This window comes from Cicer arietinum, chromosome 3 (genome assembly GCF_000331145.2).
Source record: "Cicer arietinum cultivar CDC Frontier isolate Library 1 chromosome 3, Cicar.CDCFrontier_v2.0, whole genome shotgun sequence".
Classification (NCBI taxonomy): domain Eukaryota; kingdom Viridiplantae; phylum Streptophyta; class Magnoliopsida; order Fabales; family Fabaceae; genus Cicer; species Cicer arietinum.
In genome coordinates, this window is record NC_021162.2 from 75323158 (window position 1) to 75344160 (window position 21003).

Sequence of the window (21003 nt, forward strand, 5' to 3'; positions counted from 1 at the left end):
ATGAATATATGAATTTTCTTGAAATTAATATTGAACTTTATGGGTTTTGTTTGAAGATTTTGATGAATTTTTTAAGTTTTTGTAAAGAAAGGATAACATTGTTGACATTTTAAGATATAAATAATCAAATTGTTACTTAAAATTAAATAAAAGACTAAATTAAGAAGAAAAAAAAACGGAAATATTACTTAAAATTAAGTTAAGAAACCGTTAAATCAATTATACCTAAGTAAATTAATTGGAGTTTTGGACGGCATAATACTATATTTATATTTAATGCCCTTTAACCCTATCATCCCATGATGGTCCTTAACCTTGATTAAATTGATTTGCTTCCATGTGCACTGATTTGGTTTTTGCAAGTAAACGGACCTTTTATTGTTGGAAAAATCTACGATTGAAGTTTATGGAAGTTTAAAAATTATGTTTTGACGAGGTAATTAGAAATTTTTTAAAATAAAAATTTAAAGCAATTTAAATATTTTAATTGAATTTATTTTATTTTTATATATTTGTTTCTATAGAGTAAAAAGTTATTTACTTTTAAACTTTGTTGGACTATTTTTATCAAATTTCAAAAAATTGAGGAATCGCTTTCAAAATATGAAAATAAGGACTAATTTGCAAATTTTAGTGACCAATATGCAAATTTCTAAAATTAGGAACTAAATTGCCATTTTTTAAAATTTATAGGGAAGATCTCATAACCTTCCTAATTAATGTTGAATGGTGGAACCGGTTGGAGTTAAACCTTTTGAAGTTCATCGTCCTATACAAGTGACATAAAAGTAGTGGCTTCATCCCTTGGCGGTGGTTGGAACGGACCAACCATCCTTGGTTTTGTAACCTTTTTTGGAGCTATGAGTAAGATTGTACTTAATAACGATGATGGGATTACAATATTCAATTACTACAAACAATGCAAATGATCCAATGTAGACATAGGTCAGAAAGATGGGAATAAGACAGTGATTGATGATAGCTATTCGGTGGAGGGAGTATGTGGCAATGTGCATACACTCTAAATATCAAATAAATTTGTGTTTTAAGAGTGAAAAAATTTAGGATTAAAATGTTCGGTACATTTACGTATGTCATATGTCCCTTTATAGAATGTCCTCTAGGGTTTCTAGAAAAAGTATGTATCGTGTTACTAATATTGTGAAATGATTGCCATCGCATGGCCTTGGAAGAAGGTCCAAGTGAGTTATGGTCGTTCACCTCAGGTCCCTTTTGCTATTCTGATATACCCTGATTTTTGAATGTGTTGTATTTTAACTTGAAATGGATCGGATGGGTCTATGTCCAACCCAAATCAAGAACCTTCTCGTACTGTCTAGCATTTTTATTTTAACTATACTTAGTCCTGATTTAACTTAGTCCTGATTTAATTTTAAGTGTTTGTCGTGATGAGGAAGCCAAAATTCTGGCTCCGCACCTGGCTAATAGTAACCAAAGCTCACATTTTCAAACATGAAAGAGAAAGGGAAAATGGCCACGATGTATGACACATATGTCACTGAAAGAAATTCTGAAAACTGAAATAGAAATTGTGTTGATAAAGAGATCAAGTCAAAAACAACCATTAAGAATTTAAGAAAATTATAAACACCAAATAAAGTCTCATTTAACTTCAAAAGTCTGACTCATTTCATATTCATTCAACACAGTGAAGAGTTCTGTTGGGTTCCATTTAAAGATCTGTTTCATTTCATTTCACAACGAGCAAGCTACCATGAACCTTCAGCGCCAACTGTTGGATTCTTGAAGGCGGAGAACTCCCAGTATGTTTTCAAAGAGAATGGTGGGAAAACAGTAGCACCTTCTTCAGTAATTTTAGATATCTGCAAATTCAATATTACAATGCCATAGATAACCCATTCAGTTTAGCTGCATATTATATTACAATGCCATACAAGATTATAAATTTAGCTTTATATTTAAATGTATTTAAGATATAATTGATGTTTGAGATTCTGTTTAAATTTTGTTCGTTATTTTAAAGATATGATTTAAGCTATGCTTTTGTTTTACAATTTATCTCTATATATAGAGCAATTAATAAAAGTTTAAAAGAGACTTCTCCACATATAATATATCTCATATTTCTGCAAATACAAACAAACAAAAACCCTAACAATATGACAGTCAGAATCGGAATGTATAAGCACAACAACTGGCTGTCATGGTGACCCACAACACTATACAGAATGGGCAGAGTAAGAGAAATTGAAACTTTTAGGCGTATGTTATGACCAAGATGAGGCACCTAACAACTCCTAAATATAATCAGCAGACAAAGAACTATCTGGTAGTGGTAATTCACAAGCAAGCAACCATCTTGTAGGTGCTATTACCTTCCAAAATAACTAGCAATGCACCAGATTTTGAGGTCACTGAACAGAATCATAAGCACACAAAAAAAGTAATATTATTCAAGTGTATTGACGTCCAACATTAAATACTGTAATACATCTAATTTAGTATCCCACTACTACTTACTAGTTACACAGGTAAATCCTTCATTTCTCATATTCTATGCCAACATGTTAAGCTATGTTAATATGAGCCAGCCAAAATTAATTACTCTAACAATGAAAGGAAGGGAAAAACATCCTCATTGTTCTAGATTAACAAGTTATTTCTTGTAATTTCAGTACACATATCTGCAGTCTGGAAATCTATTAGCTTGTCTATCCTTTCAGCTAGATATTAGAGACGCAGTTATGTGACTTAGCAGTAGCACATAGCAGCAAAAATGCCTATCGACTGAAGTTCCATGCAAATGCTTTCACTGAACTACATACTTCTTAAGGTATTAAATGTGATTGTTAAAACTGCTAACCAAGAAATTATGTGGCTTTCTAAACAATGACACAAATGCAGAAAAAATTAAGAGAACTACAGATAAAAAACACCATTCGATTTCAAATAGCTCCCTGACAAATTCCATTCATGATCCAAAATAATTAATATTTGAGCATGGTCTTAAAAACGTGTATATGGAACCTTGAGATTTGAGAATATTTTCCTAAGTGCAGCAGCTGGCCCTTGGCTTATGGGCATGCTAGATGAGCAAAGGTGAAGCATTGGCAGCTATAAAAATGTGGAATGGATGCAATTTCACTATAATTGTGTGTTAACCTACTTTGATATTAAATTTGTGTATTTTGATAAGTTGTTTAGGGGGAATGGGGAGGAAGAGAGCAGAATAGAGCAGAGAAGCAAGAAAAGGAGGCGGGACAAAACCTGAATCTTGTTGACAGCAGACCTATCACGGTACAAAAGCACACGCATGCATTTTTCGAGTAATCTGACCCCTTCTTCAAATGTCAAGTTTTCATTCCACTCATCACGTAGAATTGGCCTAGCAAGGTGATTTCCAAGCCCAGTTGCTACATGGTTGTCTTCAAAATTAATACCAATCATGTTAACCTGGATACGATGCACAAATCCAACAAATAAAAACCACGTGCTCAACTGTTAGAGTGAATGACAATTGACAAGACAAAGTAAGGCATACCGTGCCAAGATACTTCTGCCCCTTTTTAACACCACCAAGAACAAGTGAGTTCCACAATGGATTGAACTTGTTGCGCCTATTATACATCACACGAGTTAAATAGTTGTGCACCTCCTTAGGCCCCAAAGAATTCCCATCATCCCACATGTTGTCATAAAGGCTGCAACAGTCAAAAGCAATAGTTATACAGGAATATTGAAATTGTAATATTAAAGTCAAACTAGTCAAATGAAGTTGATGCAGACCATTTAACTAATCACACCCTTCTGTGCTTCACTTGTTTGAAATAAGCAGTCATATTTAGTGACATTTATTATTTTATTTTGAAAGTTTACTCACATAAGTTCATCAAGGTAGCGCATAATCTCCTGAAAGTCGCTTATTTCCCCACTAGCACCGAGAAGGGAGTGCTTTCCAATAGGCTTCAAACGCTCGACACTCTTGTACCGCAGTGTAGATCCATATGAACCTATCATTAATTCATTCTATACATCAATCATCACTGATATTACATCAAGAACAAGGCAAATACTTACACACTACAATGAAATTTGCACAGATGACACATTTACAAATCAGAAGAAAAACACTAAAACTGGCCTTTGTAAGGAAACAAAATTTATCTGTCCATAATATTTTTTTCTAAAATAAATCACTCAAAAACAAATTTTGATGCGAATTTGATTTGTAGCACTTTGGCATTCCCAATTAAATAATAAGTTTGAAATTGAAAGAAGCAAAATCTAACCACAAACTAACAGAAACAAAGTAAAAAGAGTGAACAATAAAAATAAAAAGGTACATACATATTTTCAACTGAAATAATAAAGAAAAAAAAACAAATTCCAATTCAAAAAAGGTAATGAAAACGATTGTGTTAATATGAATTAATGAGATTTAGCATCGGACCTCCCATATCAGCAGCCATAAGAATTCCATCTTTGTATTTGATAGCAACAACGGAGGATCCAGTTACGTATGGGTACCTGAGAATGTGAAATAAAAAATTAGGGCACAGAAAACGAGCAACGATGAAAACGTATAAGACTAAAATCAAATTACTCGCCGTAGAAACCCTAAACTCAAATCGAAAAAGCATAAATGAAGGAAGATAGAGGAAGAGAGATAATACATACAGAGTTCTCTGTGATTCAGATACAGAGTCCATCGCAATGAGTATCAGTTTGGATGCAGTGGTAGAGTAGAGAAGAAGAAAAGAAGAACACGAAGAGAGAAAAGTACGAAACTTTGTTTAAATATGTTTACGGTAAGAAGGTTAACGAGTTGAGAATTATTTGTCAAGAGTTGATAAAGTAACTTTCTGATTATTTATTTTATGAGATTATTTATAAAAAAAACATATATCGAAATATGAGATTTGTATGGTGATTTTGTCATTGGTTAGTTCATAAATAAGTAATTAATAAAATTTGTATCAAAATCTGTCTTTTTTTTTTTTTACATGAGAAAATTAAAAAAGAAAACAATTAGAAGAGTAATTATTAGGAAAAGATAACCTTAAAACATTCACCAATAATGTCAAGAATAAATCTACTAGTGCTTAGTACTCTCGTTTTGGAGAGTATGACGAATAAATATCTCTTATTTAAGAACCATTTTAATAAATTTTACCAAGTTGGAGTAATGATAAAAGTGTCATATAGTCATGCACCAACTGAACTAAGTGTGTTAGAGTATGAGTGACACACCAACTTCTTTAAATTTGTCTCCCAATAAAAGCTTTAAACTGACTAAAAGAGACTATATTTCAGCATGTAGAATGTTTGATCAATCAACATTACCATAAAACCCAAGAATGAAACTCTCGTATGGCCTCATAGCCTAACAACCAAACCTCATCATGCTTGGATTAGTGATAGTCTTCCCATCAATGTTGAGGATAATTTCATCGTCACTCCATCGCTGCCAATAGACCATACATATTGTCTTGGAATATCAGAGTTACCCAAAACACCAAACTTTCTCTACATTGTGTTATGATGTGCAAGGATAATTACCCAATGACACTGGAAATTATAAATTCATCTTCAAACAAAAATGTATATCTCAAGCACGGGATATGTCACGTGATCAAGGGACCCATATTACCAAATTTTGCATAAATCTTCTTAGCTTCATACTATTTCTCATGATTACGAAAAAGGGGCAATTAGGCAATTTGTCAAATTACATCCCCTTAATTAGATATGCACTTTGATCTCCAACAATATAACTCGATTTTGATTTCTACTAAATATTTTAATTTGAAGGTCACAAATTGATTCCTCACTTCTTAATAGTCAAAACTATAGAGATATATTTGATGATAATTTATTTTAAGAAAAATAGATGTTCGAAATATTTTATTCATTAAATAATCGGTAATATATAGAAGACTTTGGTAAAAAAATGTAATTATCTATTAATAAAATTTTCTTATAAAATTTATTTGATTTTCTCCTAATAAACATACTCTAAAGTTTTGACTAAACAAAATAAGATCTATGGCCTCTTTAATAATAACACCACCTTATAATCAACTTCAATAAGAACATCACGCAAACTCAACTCACTCATTCATTGAAGAGTTTTCAAAAGATCAAAACATAACTATGTCAATCTTTAGAACAACAAAAGCCTTATTTGAATTACAACAATTTCCAATAGATTTTAGTGCTTTTTTAAAAGGAATTTAATTTTAGTGCTTTTTATTATTTTATAGATTTTAGTGCTTTTTATTATTTTATTTTAGTGCTTTTTTAAAAGGTATTTAATGTATTATGTCAATTGTACTAAATCACATCAAATGTTTTGTTGCAAAAAATTCAAATTAAATTTGTACTCTCGTTTCAATATAATTTTATTTTATATATTTGTTCTCAATATATTATTATTATTATTATTATTATTATTATTATTATTATTATTATTATTATTATTATTATTATTATTATTATTATTATTATTGTTATTGTTGTTGTTGATGGAAACCATAAATAAGAGAAAATGTAGAAAAATATTGAAACAAATTAAAATTCTAAGTTGAAAAGAGATAAGGATTTATTTTATATTTTATAAATAGTAAGTAGTGACACATCTAAAAACAAGAAGGAAATCTATCATCTTACAAGTTAAATTTTTAAAGTTAATATGTCTCTGTTTATAAAATAAATAAAAAATAAAGACTTTATGTATTTTCCATGTGAAGTTTGAGATTTTTCCAATACACTCCTTAGTGTCTAGCGTTGTTGAGTTGGTGGATGGATAATTTGATAGATATATTCTAATACCATATTACTACTTTGATGAAAGTCATGGATAAGATAAGAGGAAGATGTAGTAAAGGAAAATAAACTATAGTGATAATGAAAATGTACATTAAGGATTAATTACACCACTTATAGAGACTAAGTGAGCAATTAGGTGAGCAACTAGCTACACGTACCTAGATCAATTGGTGAGTTAAAGGATGTCTAAAATATAAAAAAGAAGTATCGTGTTTCAAACTAGAAAAATTAACATAAATACTAATTTACTAACATTTACCATTAAAAAAATGAACAACTAACTAATAACAAATTGTCAACTAATTAATTATATCTCTAAATTTTTTTAAACTAATTATATATCTAAAAAATAACAGGACTTTAAAAATTAATTGATATAATATGAATGAAAATTTATAACTAGTAAATAGTAGTGTTTACCATGAGCTAATCTTGTATAGTTTATAAGATCCAATGCATGACTTTTAGGTACGCACATAAAAGATATATTTTTTAACAACATTAACAAAAAAAAGAAAAACAATTATTATTAGAAAAAGTGTCTCTTTTATGTGTATATTTAAATATTATAAATTATGCCTTTTTTCTATACAAGACCCAATGGTTTACCATCAATTAGTATTGACGAGATGGAAATACTGGAGATTTATGAGTTAGTTTTTTCTTCCAAACTTCGAGGATTTCACGATGGAGGATGAGCAAGGAGAGACAATTGTGTGTTGGATAATGGATACCATATTTTTATATTTCTTTCTGTTATTATATTATGTCTCTATCAACACCAAATAAATTTTAAACTTAAAAAAATTAAAATTTCAAAACTAAGCAGAAACATAATATGTAATATATGAGTTTTTGTTTTGTTTTGTTTTTTTAATATTAAAATTTTATGGTGAGAGATTGGTATTTCAATTTAAAATTAGGAAAATCTTAGGTTATCAAATACTTACAAAATAATTACATTTGTTTCTCTTTCATTATACTTAAAATTGTCTAAAATGTTTTTGAAATCTGTCTTAATTTTAAAAATTGAGTCTTAAAAAAAATAAAAATAAAAGAAATTATTTAAATTGCAAATAACATTAAATAAATTTGAAAAAACTTATAAATAACATCGAAAATCTAAGTCTATTTTTTTTAAAAAAATATGGGTCTTTTTTTTTCTCTAAAATTTTATTCTATTTATAGATTCTGAGTATTTTTTCATTTGGGCGCTATAGTGCCTAGTAATTATTCTCACTTAATATTTTATGGAATCTATAGTTCTTTTGAAAAAGTAAAACTTTTTCAATCCTATACTATTGGTATATCGACCCAAACTAAAAAAACAACCCTAATTACGTTAATAGAGAAGTAACTCCTGGATCTAATGTCAATTGAGGTTTTTAATACATAAGTTTACCACTAAAGTCCTTTTTTTAATAGTGAATTTCTATTTTATTATTATTTTTTTAAATATTTAATCAACAAGTTGCCTGAAAGAAATTGCTAATATTTGCCAACATTATACTAGTAAAATATTAAGATGAAAATCTCACTGCTTAAAATAAATCAATAAATATACTCATGTATCTAAAAATTTCATATTTCAAAGATAACATTTTTTAATAAATTATAGATATGTTATTTAAGATTAATTTTTATAAACTTTCACTACAAACAAAATTGTATAATCGATAAATTATAATAATAAATATATAATTTTAGAAATAATCATAATTAAAATTAGATGAATTTTTAGACGTTAAAGTATAATAATTTAGATTGATCAACCGTACATATAAATTATAACTATATTAAATGTATATTCTGAATATTCGAAGAATTAGAGGATACCTAAAAAAATAAATCAATATATAGAAAAATGGAAATCCAAATCTTATTGAAAAGAAAAATCCAAGTAGAAGTTTGGTAGGGGATAACTTTAAGGAGGGCACTTTAGTATCATCGTCATCATTAAAGTATTAATCGGCCACCGCATCCGCCCGTACATTCTGAGATCTTCATTTTATTTCTCTCTCTCCGTCTTTCCGGTCTTTCTGAACCGGACCAAACCGAGCCGTAAAAATGGGAGTGCCAGCGTTTTACAGGTGGCTCGCGGATCGGTACCCCCGATCTATTGTCGATGTCGTGGAGGATTCACCCACCGCTGCCGCAAGCGGTGTTCCGTTTCCCGTCGATGTTTCTAAACCTAATCCCAACGGCATAGAGTTTGACAACTTGTACTTGGACATGAACGGCATAATTCACCCTTGTTTTCACCCTGACGGCAAGGTACCTACCCTACCTTCTTCTCCTCACTTTACTTTCATTCAATTATTATGTTGTTTGTTTTGGTTTAAGAAATGTAATATCTATAGCAAAAGAGAACAACGAATTGTAGTAGTTAATTTTTGAAATTTATTTTCAAATTTCCCATTTAAGGTCTTGGTATGAGTTTTCATTATTAGATTTACTTGTTAAGGTCGTCATGTATAGTGAACTACTGCTTCATGCTTAAATTTATGTTGTTTTGGTTGTGCTTGGTTCTCCGGTGATAAAATTTAATTTTGACTTAATTAATTTTATAATATTGATTTTGGTCGAAAGTGACTTGAATGTATAGTGGTTTATACTCTGGTACGTTCACGAAAAATAGTGATTTTTATTTATTAATGTTTGGATAGTCTGAATCATAATTGCTTTTGTCTGTATATTATGCATGTCAATAAATTTGAGAATTGATTCTGACCGCATAAGCTAGATGGTTGTTTGGATTTCTGTTCAGCGCAAAATTTCGGCGTCTCAATGCACCGTCAACGTGATTGTTTTGATGCTATATTTTCAAGTTTCTATGTGAACATGCGTTGGGGAGCCTTTTGGACGTGGTTCCTAACAGGCAATAGAAATATTAGTTTTTAGGGATAATTGATTTTAGGTCTAGAATCAATTTGAAAACTGGAAACCAAACAAAGGTCAGATCACGTTCGACTAACCCAAACTTGATTTTGGGAGATACAAATGTGGAACCAAACATAGGAATGTGCCCCCGAATTGATTGTTCAAAACTTGTTGCTGTTTTTAGTGGTGGTTTGCTTTTACAGTGGGAAAATAATGAACGTGTCCAACTTAAAAGCTACATAATGTAGCTTCACTATTTTCACGGTAAGAAAGCTTCAGGATGTGAGAAGGAGAGATGTGCACCGCAGTTCCAAACATATAATAAGTTGCTTTGTTAACTTTTTGTGTACCTAGTGTTTATTGAAGATATGATTTGATGCCTCCAATGATTGTGTGAGTAGAGTGGAATCTCATGAACTATAAAGCAGACGACTACACCAGGGGAATTTGGGATAATAAGTTTATTGATTTTGTGTCTGATACAATGTAATTTATGTAAACTTATATTTCAATTATGCAAACTGCTCGCTGATTAAATTTTTCAAATGCAGCCAGCACCTGCTACCTATGATGATGTATTTAGATCCATCTTTGATTACATTGACCATCTCTTTTCGTTGGTTCGCCCAAGGAAGCTTCTTTATCTTGCAATCGGTATGTTGCATTTTATTGTTTTTTGTATTTCTCTAATGCAATAACATTACTCAGACATGTCAAGTTTACTTCTGTTATCGGGTCTTCCTTGTCAGCTCCTTTAAGTGATAAATCCAAGATATTTGATACCTTAATGTCAAAAACCTTGAAATGACAATGAAGGAGTCAATAAAGAAGTTTATAAACATTCAACTACTTGCTTTCCATTAAACCTTCAATTTCTTTTTAATTATTTGTAACTTAGTACATACATCCCTAAGTGGTTTGATCATTCAAAGTTACTGCAGACATTTTCAAGTGAATACTCAGATAAAAGTGTTTGTAAAAGCAGAAAAGCCAATATGGAAAATTAAAACTTGTATCCAATTTTTTGAAGGCTGCAATCTTTCTGTCTGTCTTCTGTGATGTGAAGATTGTACGTCTTATTTAACTTTGAACTGCTTTCTCGTTTCAATAACTTTTTTCTATATTTGTTTTTCTTTCCCTTTCAGATGGTGTTGCACCAAGAGCCAAAATGAACCAGCAACGATCTCGGCGTTTTCGAGCTGCAAAAGATGCAGCTGAGGCTGTAAGGAAATGAATATGCCTTTGTTTACAATGGTCTCTTACTATTTCTTTGACAAAGTTTTGAGTTACTATGTGGTGTGGTGTTGTAGGAAGCTGAAGAGGAAAGGCTTAGGAAAGAATTTTCCGATCAGATAGAACTTTTGACTTCTAAAGAGAAACCTGAGACTCATGACTCAAATGTCATTACTCCTGGCACTCCATTTATGGCAGTGCTGTCGGTGGCACTTCAGTATTACATACAAACTAGATTGAATTACAATCCTGGCTGGCGGAATACAAAGGTGCACTTGACCTTATCCTATTTATTCTTTGCCCCTTTGATCCCAGCAAGACTGGGTATTCCTTCTTTGCAGGGTAATCCTGATATATTATTTTCCCATATTACACACATCCATTTTCAGATAGTTTGTCTCTGCGTATTTGTTTATTTATTTATTAACGGGCTTGCTTGTGCTGATTATATGAAGGTCATGCTTTCTGATTCAAATGTTCCTGGCGAGGGAGAACATAAAATAATGGAATATATTCGATTACAACGTAACCTTCCTGGTTTCAATCCAAATACTCGGCATTGTTTGTATGGATTAGTGAGTTTTTGTCCAATTTGGGAAATCTCGCCTTATCTGATCTTGTTATATTTATCCATTCATTGATTTTGACTTTGAGTGATGTGATCTATAATTCAGGATGCTGATTTGATAATGTTGTCCTTAGCTACACACGAGATTCATTTTTCAATATTGAGGGAGGTTAGTTTCTAGTCTACGAATTGTCGTGCAGATTTTAACTCAATAGGCCTTAATGGATTGCCTTGGTGATTAATTATCTCAATGAACAGGTAATTACTTTTCCTGGACAACAGGAGAAATGTTATATGTGTGGCCAAGTTGGTCATCTTGCAGCTGAGTGTCGCGGTAAGCCAGGTGATAAAGCTGATGACTGGAATCCTGTTGATGATACCCCAATTCACAAGAAAAAATATCAGGTTAGAGGATTGGAATCTTGAATGTCAATTTGAATCTTTACTTTTCTTTTCTGTTGATTTTTCATTACTAATAATTTCTATTCACAGTTTCTTCACATTTGGGTGCTACGTGAATATTTGCAATATGAAATGATGATTCCCGACCCTCCATTTGAGATTGACTTTGAGCGCATAGTAGATGATTTTGTATTCCTATGCTTCTTTGTTGGCAATGACTTTCTTCCGCATATGCCAACATTAGAGATACGTGAGGTAAGCATCTGACAGGTGCCACTGCCATGTTAAACTGAGCTGTAGCTTGAAACAGAAAGAATGGCAATTCCATCTGATGTATTGATCTTTATTCTTTAGATGTGGGACCTTAACATACTTAAGTTTTGCCCATTTTACCCTGATATTTTGCTTTATTCCTGATGGTCGATGTACTCTTTGATAAGCTTTTTACTTTCTCAGGGGGCTGTGAATTTATTGATGCACATCTATAGAAAGGAGTTCACTGCCATGGGTGGTTATCTTACTGATGCCGGTGAGGTAAATTCCTTTTCTCTGAAATTGTGTTCGTTTTGCATTTGTTACTGTAAGGAAGTGATTTGTTCTGTATTGTAATAGATTATTTTCCAGCAATCCTTCAATTGCTTTTGTTGTGCTTTGAATTGTGTCTTTAAGTCATTCATGTGATTTTTCTACTTTTTTCAATGAGCATTGCAATGTGAATATCAATAAACCTCCCAGGTTTTCTTAGAGAGAGTGGAGAATTTCATTCAGTGCGTTGCTGTCCATGAAGATCAAATATTTCAGAAACGAGTTCGGATTCAGCAGGTATTGTGATTTCTGACTTTCTGTGTATTGACTGTCTTGTTGGTTGGAAGAGTTAGTTATTATGAATCCTTAAACTTCTGAACCCTCGGAGGTTTTGCACCAATCAAACTTGTTAGCTGTGAGAGTTGTGATATCTTCATGTTCTGTATTTAGAGTTGGGATAGCATGCTTGATGCCTTGTAACAAAGTTCTTCTGTCAATTTTGATCTGGGAAAATCTTCAATTTGTTCTATTGCATTTTGATTCTGTATATTTTGGCCAATTATAATTGTTGAACATAATTTTTCCTCAGTCTTGATTATTGCCACCTATTTAAGTTGATTTGAAATTTATTTTGTAAGAAGAATTGAAGCCTTCCTTAATTATGCTGCTTCTAAACATTTAAAGTTGCAATGAGTATATAAAGAGGAGTTAAATATGTCTTGTCAATTTCATGAAATGATATGCACAAACCTTGTATATCTTTACTATGGTTTTAAGTTTACTTGCAAATGTCTGATACTTGTGATTTGGTTGTGTTTTAGGCTCAAGAATTTAATGAAGGGATGAAAGCTAGGGCAAGAGGAGAAATGCCTGAAGAGCCACGGGCCTCAGCTGTAGATAAGGTTCTGTGATAATATTTGTTGTCTGACTTTAACCAGTTGGCTTGACTTTTTTTTTAGTGAATTTTTGAACGCATGTTCGGGAACTCTGCCACAACTAATTTTCTAGACTCAGACCAAGCTATTCTATTGGCTTCCCAACATACACCAAGGGTAGCAATGTAGCTTGTTTGGGAGTTGTGCTGCGTATTAATGACATTGTTTTCCTCTAGAACTGTGATTGCGTAATTCACACTTTGACTTATAGAATTATACGTTTTTATGTTTCCCTGTCCAATCCCCTAAAATATACAATTTTGGCAACATTTGAATGTAAGGTCACTAAGGTTGAACTTATTCATAGTTTTCCTCATTGCTTTTATGTTAACTATTCTCTAAATTAACTGTTTAGATGCATGATACAAAATGTATGCCATGTTTGTAGCTCCTCTAAAATAATTTTGTCACTCTGTTACTTCTGCTAATTAGAGTTTGTCTTTCTGGGTGGCTCTTTTCGAACAACATAATGGTAACTTTTTCATTCCTGCGGAAGTTTGCTTTTTTGAAATTGAAGTTTTCTTTTATCAGCTAGAAGTATATTAAGAATCCTTGATTAGATAGATTTGCTTTTTTTTAGGGTGCAGTTCATATAAAAACTGAACACACTAAGCAGTGAAGCATGGCTAATGTTAGATCACATGAATTCTAATGGTTAAGAAATCTGTAAGTCATGAGATTTTTTTTAATAAACTGCTAGGTGTTTATCATCTCAGGTTAAGTTAGGAGAGCCTGGATACACGGAAAGGTATTATGCTGAAAAGTTTGGTGCATCTGATCCAGAGGAGATTGACAGAATTAAAAAAGATACAGTAAGTTCTGTCAGTATTCTTGGAATTGTTTACTGTTCTTTAACCCACACTCACACTCTGACTTTCCTTAAAACATTCACGATGTAAAATGGAAATAATTATTTATACTACAATCTCATTGACAAATTTATTGAAGTCCCGTATCTTCAGTGATAATATTTTCCATTTTCTGAAACATGTTTTAGACAAGCATGTAAATTATTCCATTTACTTTACTGAAATATTGGACCCATGCTGTTAGCATGTTTTAAATTTTGATCTTTCTATCAGCCTGTGTTTCACAAGGAGGAAAAAATAATTCAGTGCTAAAGGAGTATGTAGTCCTTCAGTTCAAATTGGACCACTTGGCGTGTATGGTGCTAGCTTTTTTAATTTATCTTAAGAAAATGTCAAACTTTGGGCATTATTAAGAGTAGTAGGTACTAGGGATTGCTCAAAATTTTCTCTACAAGGAGAGGGAATATGCTTGTTTAGTTTCTTGCTATGTAGTCAATAGCAGATAGTGTAGCTGCCGACCCTCCAAACGCTATAGTGGTATAGCGGTATGGCCGCTACGTCGGAGTCTAAAGTAAAATTAGAACCATTTTATACCATAACAGAGGGAAAAGGGAATGGCTGAAACAGAAAAGAAAAAAAACAGAGTACGGGAATGAGACTGAAAATTAGGGTACATGGATGAAGAATGGTGCAGAGAAGAAAGAAACTGAAGAAGAGAGAAGAGCACAGTGGAGAAGAGAGGTGGTCGGTGGAGAAAGGAACTGAAGAACACCACCGTTTCAGTTTGTAATCCTTTTGTTCTCTTCTTCCTTAAAAAAAATATTTGTTCTCATGAAAACAGAGCATATGCTCAAGAGACGAGGTCAGCCGCCTTTGATATAATAAAATATTAACTGCAAAAAGACAAAATGATTAAAAAAACCTTAAACGGATTAAAAAAGAAGGGTACTTTAGACAATCTGTATTGCAATTACTGTTGTGCGGTTTTTCCAGAAGATTGCACTTCATCTTCTCCGCTATTCCGCCACTATCAAGGCCGTGATGGCCGCAAACCTAATACTTGACGCGACGCCGTATTGCGTAGCTCAGGGTCACCACGACGTTCCGGCGCGATTGCGGCTGCGACGGCCGCTACTGACTATAGAAGTTTCTTGGTATGTTATGCTCATGAGTAAATAAGGTCCGAGCACTGCTGCACTGGCTGAAAAATTATTTTATGCATTAATGGATATTTGTTGGATTGTATATTTTTTACATTCTTGATGAAACTCAACTCTCTTTATTTATTATTTACATGTATATCACACTGAAAGATAGCTGATTGTACATTTTTCCTGGTAGGTCTTGAAATATGTAGAAGGCCTTTGTTGGGTTTGCCGGTATTACTATCAGGGTGTCTGCTCATGGCAGTGGTTAGTCATGCTTTTATTAGTTAACAGTTATAGTTTATATTTGCTCTCCAATGCTTACTGTTATTGGATTAGCAAGCTGTTCATTTGCTTGCATGATATACGGTTGGTTACTAGTTTTGATGAAAAATGTACTTCTAAACTCATTCTGAGAGAACTTGAAGTTAACATCATTAATGGCCCCTCGGAGAATCAATTGCAACTACTTTGACCTTTAACAGTACTAGGAGACTAACTTGTCCGGAATTCTTGATATTTGTTTGACATACGATTATTTGGTAGCTTGATACTGCTAACCTAGGACAATGAAATAAAATTTATTGATGTGTTTCATACACTTAGTTATATACACTTATTTTTTATTTGGTAGATAGACAATTTTAGCATGATGTAGCTGTTACATAATTGTTTTGCATATCAATTTTTCCTCATTTCATAATTACCTCTTGTGCTTCTCCAGATTGTGTTGTAAGATGATATAAATTTTTTAAGATGCTTCATATGAAGGATGATAATACAATCAAGGAAAACAATAGATTGATTTTTCCCTTTCATAATTGCACTAAATTACTTTAGTTGCACGTTTTCCCTGCGTCTTTGCATTCTCTTGAACCATGCGTTGCTACTTGGAACTTTTAATTTTCATTCAAATCTGATATTTTATCCAAACGATGGTTGCTAGTGGGACTGGGAACTTCAAATCATGATTTTATATGGAATGTAATGTAATAAAATGTGATATACACTGGATGCCTTGATGGCTGGGATATCGGGGTTGGCGCTTAGTTACTTTAAGATGACATAAATTAATTATCTCGGAGTCCCCTTCATTTTAGTTGAATTATCACTCTTCATTATTCAAATGTTTTTCTTAATATTCAGGATATGTATCATAGGCTAATTGTTAGTAGTCCTAGTCTATACAATTTCTTAGACATTGATGTAATTATTGCAACATCATTGTATGTCGAAGGGGCGTGATCTCATTAGACACAAAAATTTCTCATATTTTACATGACCATAACAGGTTTTGATTCTGTGACTTGTTTTTGTGCTTCACTACCGCTGCCGGCAGCACCATAACCACCGTTTTCATAGTTTTTCCACAATTCTCTTCTTTTTTACACTGTTACAGCTATGCCAACACCAACTGCCTAAAACCACCGCACAATCCTCCGACGAGCTCAGCGGTGCTTTTCCCGTCGCCAACAGCAATCACACGCCTCCACCTTCTTTGTGCTCTCTCCGGCCAGTTTTCCAGCATCGTCCACTTTCTATTCCGACTTTTTATTCCCACCTACAATCAATCCGGTGGCGACTCATTTCCCACATATGAATCATATTAATGGTTTGGTGTCATTTATTTCCGCTGACGATCAACCTGTGGCGACTCATCTCCCACATAAGAATCATATTAGTGGTGTCTTTTATTCTCACCGACAATCAATCCGATGGTGACTCTTTTCCCAAATATGAATCATATCAATGGTGCCTTTTATTTCCACCGACAATTAATCCGGTAGTGACTCTATTTCCACCTATGAATCATATTAGTGACTCTATTCCCACGCATGAATCATTGTTGGTGCCTTCTCTTCCCAACTAGTTCAACAATTGTCAAACTTTTTCAATTTCTTTTTGATAAAATGTTTTGATGTAACAAGTTTAAAGCATAGTAAGCTTTAGCTTGAGGGGGAGTGTTAAAATTCAGTGTATGTTTTTATTATTCCTTGTGCAACATCCTAGACTAATTGTTAGTAGTCCTAGTCAATACAATTATCTAGACATTGAATGTAATTATTGCAACATCATTATAAATAGAAGGTGTGTGATCTCATTAGATACACATAAATTTCTCATATTTTACAGTTTTCAATATTTATTGTTTCATCAGGTATTACCCGTTCCATTATGCTCCTTTTGCTTCTGATCTTAAAGATTTAGCTGACCTGGAAATAACTTTTTTTATGGGAGAACCATTCAAACCATTTGATCAGCTCATGGGGACTCTACCCTCTTCAAGGTTCTTCACTTCCCGTATTGTCAGATCTTTCGTATCACGCTTCATATATTGACGGTTGTTAATTTCTTGATACAGTTCAAGTGCACTGCCCGAAAGATATCGGGATTTGATGATTGATCCTTCATCACCTATTCTTCAATTCTATCCTTCTGGTGAGATCACTTGGCTTTTATTGATGTATCCTGCTATATCTTGTATACTCTCTAGCATTAATTGGATTGGTTTTTGACAGATTTTGAGATTGATATGAATGGCAAACGGTATTCATGGCAGGTAATGTATTATTGTTTTGTCTCGTGTACACGTGCTCATGCGGTTTTTCATCGTTAACGCATTTAATGAAATGCTTTAGATTGACGTGGTAGTAAGGCTATTATTTGGAGTCTTTTCAGGGGGTTGCCAAGCTGCCATTCATCGATGAGAAGAAGTTGCTTACTGCCACAAGGAAGCTTGAAGGCACATTAACGGTCTGGATAAATTATTATTATTACTTTTTCTGGGAGGGATTTTTTTTAAATTTTTACTATGCTTAGTTTTCATCCACCACATTAATGAACTTACTAAGATTTGTGGTCTAAAACTGTTGACCTTCAAATTACATCAAAGAATAAATCTGATAAGAAAATGATGATTATGATTTATCAAAATAGAAGTTGCTGATTGACATTATCAGCTTTTAAATAGACAATGAACCTGATAAGTACTAATCCTGTCATCGCCATCTCTGACTACACTAATTATCTCAACTTCTGAATACTCAATTGAATGTTCTTTTTGGGGGGTTTGAGATCGATTTTTTTTTCTTCGTATTCTTTCCAACCGGTAGCTTCAAATATTGTTTTTTTTGGGTCTAGTGCAAGCCATGAATTTATGAGACCAACACGTTGTAGTTGTGCCTACATGCTCAATTTTGTTACAAATTGTTATGTGCAGAAGGAGGAGCAGCATCGAAATAGTAAGATGCTTGATTTGCTTTATGTCAGCTGTGCACATAAGTTGGTTCCACAGATCTTATTCTATTACCATAATTATAGTCATTTGCCTCTTCAAGAAAGACCTGTTCTGCCAATTGACCACAGTGCTAGGTTAGTGACTGTGTTGGTAATGGTAATTAATCAAATTCTGGTTAGCTTTTTAATAGGCTCACGTGCTTGTCATGTTTTCTCTATTGGCAGCGATGGTATGAATGGATTTTTGTGGTCATTTGAAAGAAATGTGTTCAGAACAGTTGTATCCTCTCCCATCAGAGGGTTTCAGGATATTGAGTGTAATCAAGTTTTGTAAGTTTTGTCCTTCACACCTGCCTAATATTTTTAAAATCTTCAGATGTACTCATGCTGAGTGTTTTTAAATTTCAGAAATATTACTTATCTTAATCCTCGTAGTCATAGGCATATCCCAAAGCCTCCGGATGGTGTAGTAATGCCCAAAAAGGTCTGTACTTACCTTAGCATCTGACAAAAAATGTAATGAATTCATACTGTTGATGGGGCTTCATGACTAGATTTGTGTCAAAAACATGGCTCAGATGGTTGCCATGTGTAAATTTGTTTTATAAACTACTGTTACATTATTTTCAAAGAAAAATTGAATTATCTTCTATTTCCTTTTTGTTCAACGATATTGATCACATATACTTCGAAATTGGTTACATTTGCAGATATTAAGAGCCCTTGATATTAAACCTCTTCCTATGTTATGGCATGAAGACAATAGTAGGCGGCAGCAAGGCAGACCAAGGTGAGAATCCATTCCTGAGTTTGTTAGATTGGTCATTGGTGTAACATTGTTTTCATATTATTGCCTTTTGTAAAACAATATGACAACCATTCCAGACCCTCTTAAATTTAATGTTCCATAAGGTAGTATTACTATACGTGGACATCTTTTTAGAAGAAACCATGCATAGTTCAAGTAGTATTCTTGTGGAAATCCTAGAAAATTTCATGTTAGGCAGGGGTTGTTACATTCTCAGTGCCCTTCAAATTAAGCATGTGAAGATTTTGGTGTGCGAAATCTGGTCTTTATAATGTGAGTGATAAGTCGAATACTTTGAAAGGGCTCTTACTTTTCACTGTGATACATCTGACAGACCACAGGTACCTGGAGCAATAGCTGGCCCTCAACTTGGAGAAGCAGCTCACCGTCTTGTCAGAAACTCCCTTCAGGTCAACAATTCATCCTATGGATTATCGGACCAACTTCCAGGCCATCATACAATGCACAGGGTCAGACCAACTGGAGCCTCTGGATCTGGAAAATATTATGGTGAGGAAACAAACAGTTATTATGGACAACATTACAGTCCCCAGGGCCTAATGAACAGGCCTAGATTTCCGATGCCGTCTAATGGTGTGCCAAATGACAGACAGAATTTTAGAATACAAGATAGGTCGCAATATCATGAACAGTTCCACAACATGAAAACTGGATTTCATGCGTTGACAATGGATGAAGGTGTGAGACCTAGATCATCTGCAGTACCTTTACAAAAGACACCTGCAATGATGTTAATGAGGCAGCCAAATTCAGGGCACACAACCAATCTACAACCCCAATTTGTGCAGAATATTGGTCCTCCTATACCACCTCCAAATTGGATTAGTAAAGCTCCAGATACGAATGGAATATATGCTAGGCATCAAGAAGCTGCATTGGGAGGAGCTTATGATAAACCCATAAAGAAGGTGTACCAAGTTAAAACCCGTCAGCCCCAAGATATGCCAGAGCAGGGGAATCAATGGTGATTGTGGTGGATTTTATTTGTCTTATTTGACTGGAGCAATCTTGCTTCTCTCAGCCCCAGACTTGAGCTCATACAAGTTCGTTACTGGAGTTTTAGGGGGCATTTGTTTGACACCGTAATGTAATAGGCAGACAAATGCTTATCAAAAGCCATCAAAGACATTCTGCAGGGAAGGTGCGGCCATTATCTGCCACACTGCTTCTCCTCAAATGTGGTCCAGGCTTGTTCCAGTTGGAATGGTGCGAGAGCCATGAGATGTTCGTGGTTTTCCTACTTGGTCGAGGCCGATGGAGGAAACGAATTAGATTAATGTAAATCAAGTGTGTTATAAAATGATGCTGGGCTCGGGGACTTTTTATCCTGTACGGTGCCTGAATTGAACTGACAATTGGAAATAGTTTGGAGACACAAGTGAAAAGGCAATTGTTGTCTTTCATTTTTGTTCTTTGTTTCTGCTTTTTTAACCTTTAATGTTATGTAACGTTTGGTCGTCGTAGTAGGATGAATGTCCAAAATTATATTAAAAAGAATATTGTTCACAGTTTATCTGTTCGCCCTGCACTGATTCAAAGCCAAATTACATATTTTGATGGTATCTGTCTAAATCAATACACAATTTCGTGTATAGAATTGTCACGTGCATTCCTGTATTGGATGAAATAT

General features: G+C 33.4%; 2 protein-coding genes across 4 annotated transcripts; one reads left to right on the plus strand and one right to left on the minus strand.

Annotated features, from left to right (window-relative positions):
- Nucleotides 1-1520: 1520 nt before the first annotated feature.
- Nucleotides 1521-4817, minus strand: LOC101494044 (proteasome subunit beta type-4-like). Of its 2 annotated transcripts, none has more exons than XM_004494616.4 (6): nucleotides 4660-4816; nucleotides 4433-4509; nucleotides 3863-3992; nucleotides 3524-3683; nucleotides 3250-3435; nucleotides 1521-1844 (listed from the first exon to the last, which is right to left on the minus strand). In XM_004494616.4, exons 1-6 carry the CDS (start codon nucleotides 4689-4691, stop codon nucleotides 1731-1733), a joined length of 699 nt encoding a protein of 232 aa, XP_004494673.1. In that variant the 5' UTR covers nucleotides 4692-4816; the 3' UTR covers nucleotides 1521-1730. The 2 variants fall into 2 exon arrangements, with proteins under 2 accessions (XP_004494673.1, XP_027188804.1); XM_027333003.2 differs by lacking the exon at nucleotides 1521-1844 and adding an exon at nucleotides 2260-2396 and having other exon boundaries at nucleotides 4660-4817.
- Nucleotides 4818-8693: 3876 nt separating this feature from the next.
- Nucleotides 8694-20884, plus strand: LOC101494356 (5'-3' exoribonuclease 4-like). 2 transcript variants are annotated; one of them, XM_004494617.4, is made up of 22 exons: nucleotides 8697-9084; nucleotides 10242-10344; nucleotides 10836-10912; nucleotides 11001-11192; nucleotides 11379-11498; nucleotides 11598-11660; nucleotides 11750-11896; nucleotides 11984-12148; nucleotides 12350-12427; nucleotides 12629-12715; nucleotides 13240-13320; nucleotides 14070-14165; nucleotides 15504-15574; nucleotides 17466-17594; nucleotides 17670-17746; nucleotides 17827-17867; nucleotides 17987-18061; nucleotides 18528-18679; nucleotides 18770-18874; nucleotides 18953-19028; nucleotides 19255-19334; nucleotides 19687-20884. In XM_004494617.4, exons 1-22 carry the CDS (start codon nucleotides 8878-8880, stop codon nucleotides 20339-20341), a joined length of 2877 nt encoding a protein of 958 aa, XP_004494674.1. In that variant the 5' UTR covers nucleotides 8697-8877; the 3' UTR covers nucleotides 20342-20884. The 2 variants fall into 2 exon arrangements, 1 of the variants encoding a protein (XP_004494674.1); XR_003472011.2 differs by lacking the exon at nucleotides 18953-19028 and having other exon boundaries at nucleotides 8694-9084; nucleotides 19687-19803.
- Nucleotides 20885-21003: the final 119 nt, after the last annotated feature.

What these genes read in the sequence shown, in the direction of transcription:
- LOC101494356 (XM_004494617.4), top strand. Translation starts at nt 8,878, where the DNA reads ATGGGAGTGCCAGCGTTTTACAGGTGGCTCGCGGATCGGTACCCCCGA. An exon ending in AACGAGTTCGGATTCAGCAG is followed by an intron (nt 12,716 to 13,239) that starts GTATTGTGATTT and finishes GTTGTGTTTTAG; the next exon opens with GCTCAAGAATTTAATGAAGG. An exon ending in TCTTCAATTCTATCCTTCTG is followed by an intron (nt 17,747 to 17,826) that starts GTGAGATCACTT and finishes GGTTTTTGACAG; the next exon opens with ATTTTGAGATTGATATGAAT.
- LOC101494044 (XM_004494616.4), bottom strand. Translation starts at nt 4,691, where the DNA reads ATGGACTCTGTATCTGAATCACAGAGAACTCT. An exon ending in CGCTACCTTGATGAACTTAT is followed by an intron (nt 3,684 to 3,862) that starts GTGAGTAAACTT and finishes TGACTGTTGCAG; the next exon opens with CCTTTATGACAACATGTGGG. An exon ending in CTGCTGTCAACAAGATTCAG is followed by an intron (nt 1,845 to 3,249) that starts GTTTTGTCCCGC and finishes TTGAATTTGCAG; the next exon opens with ATATCTAAAATTACTGAAGA.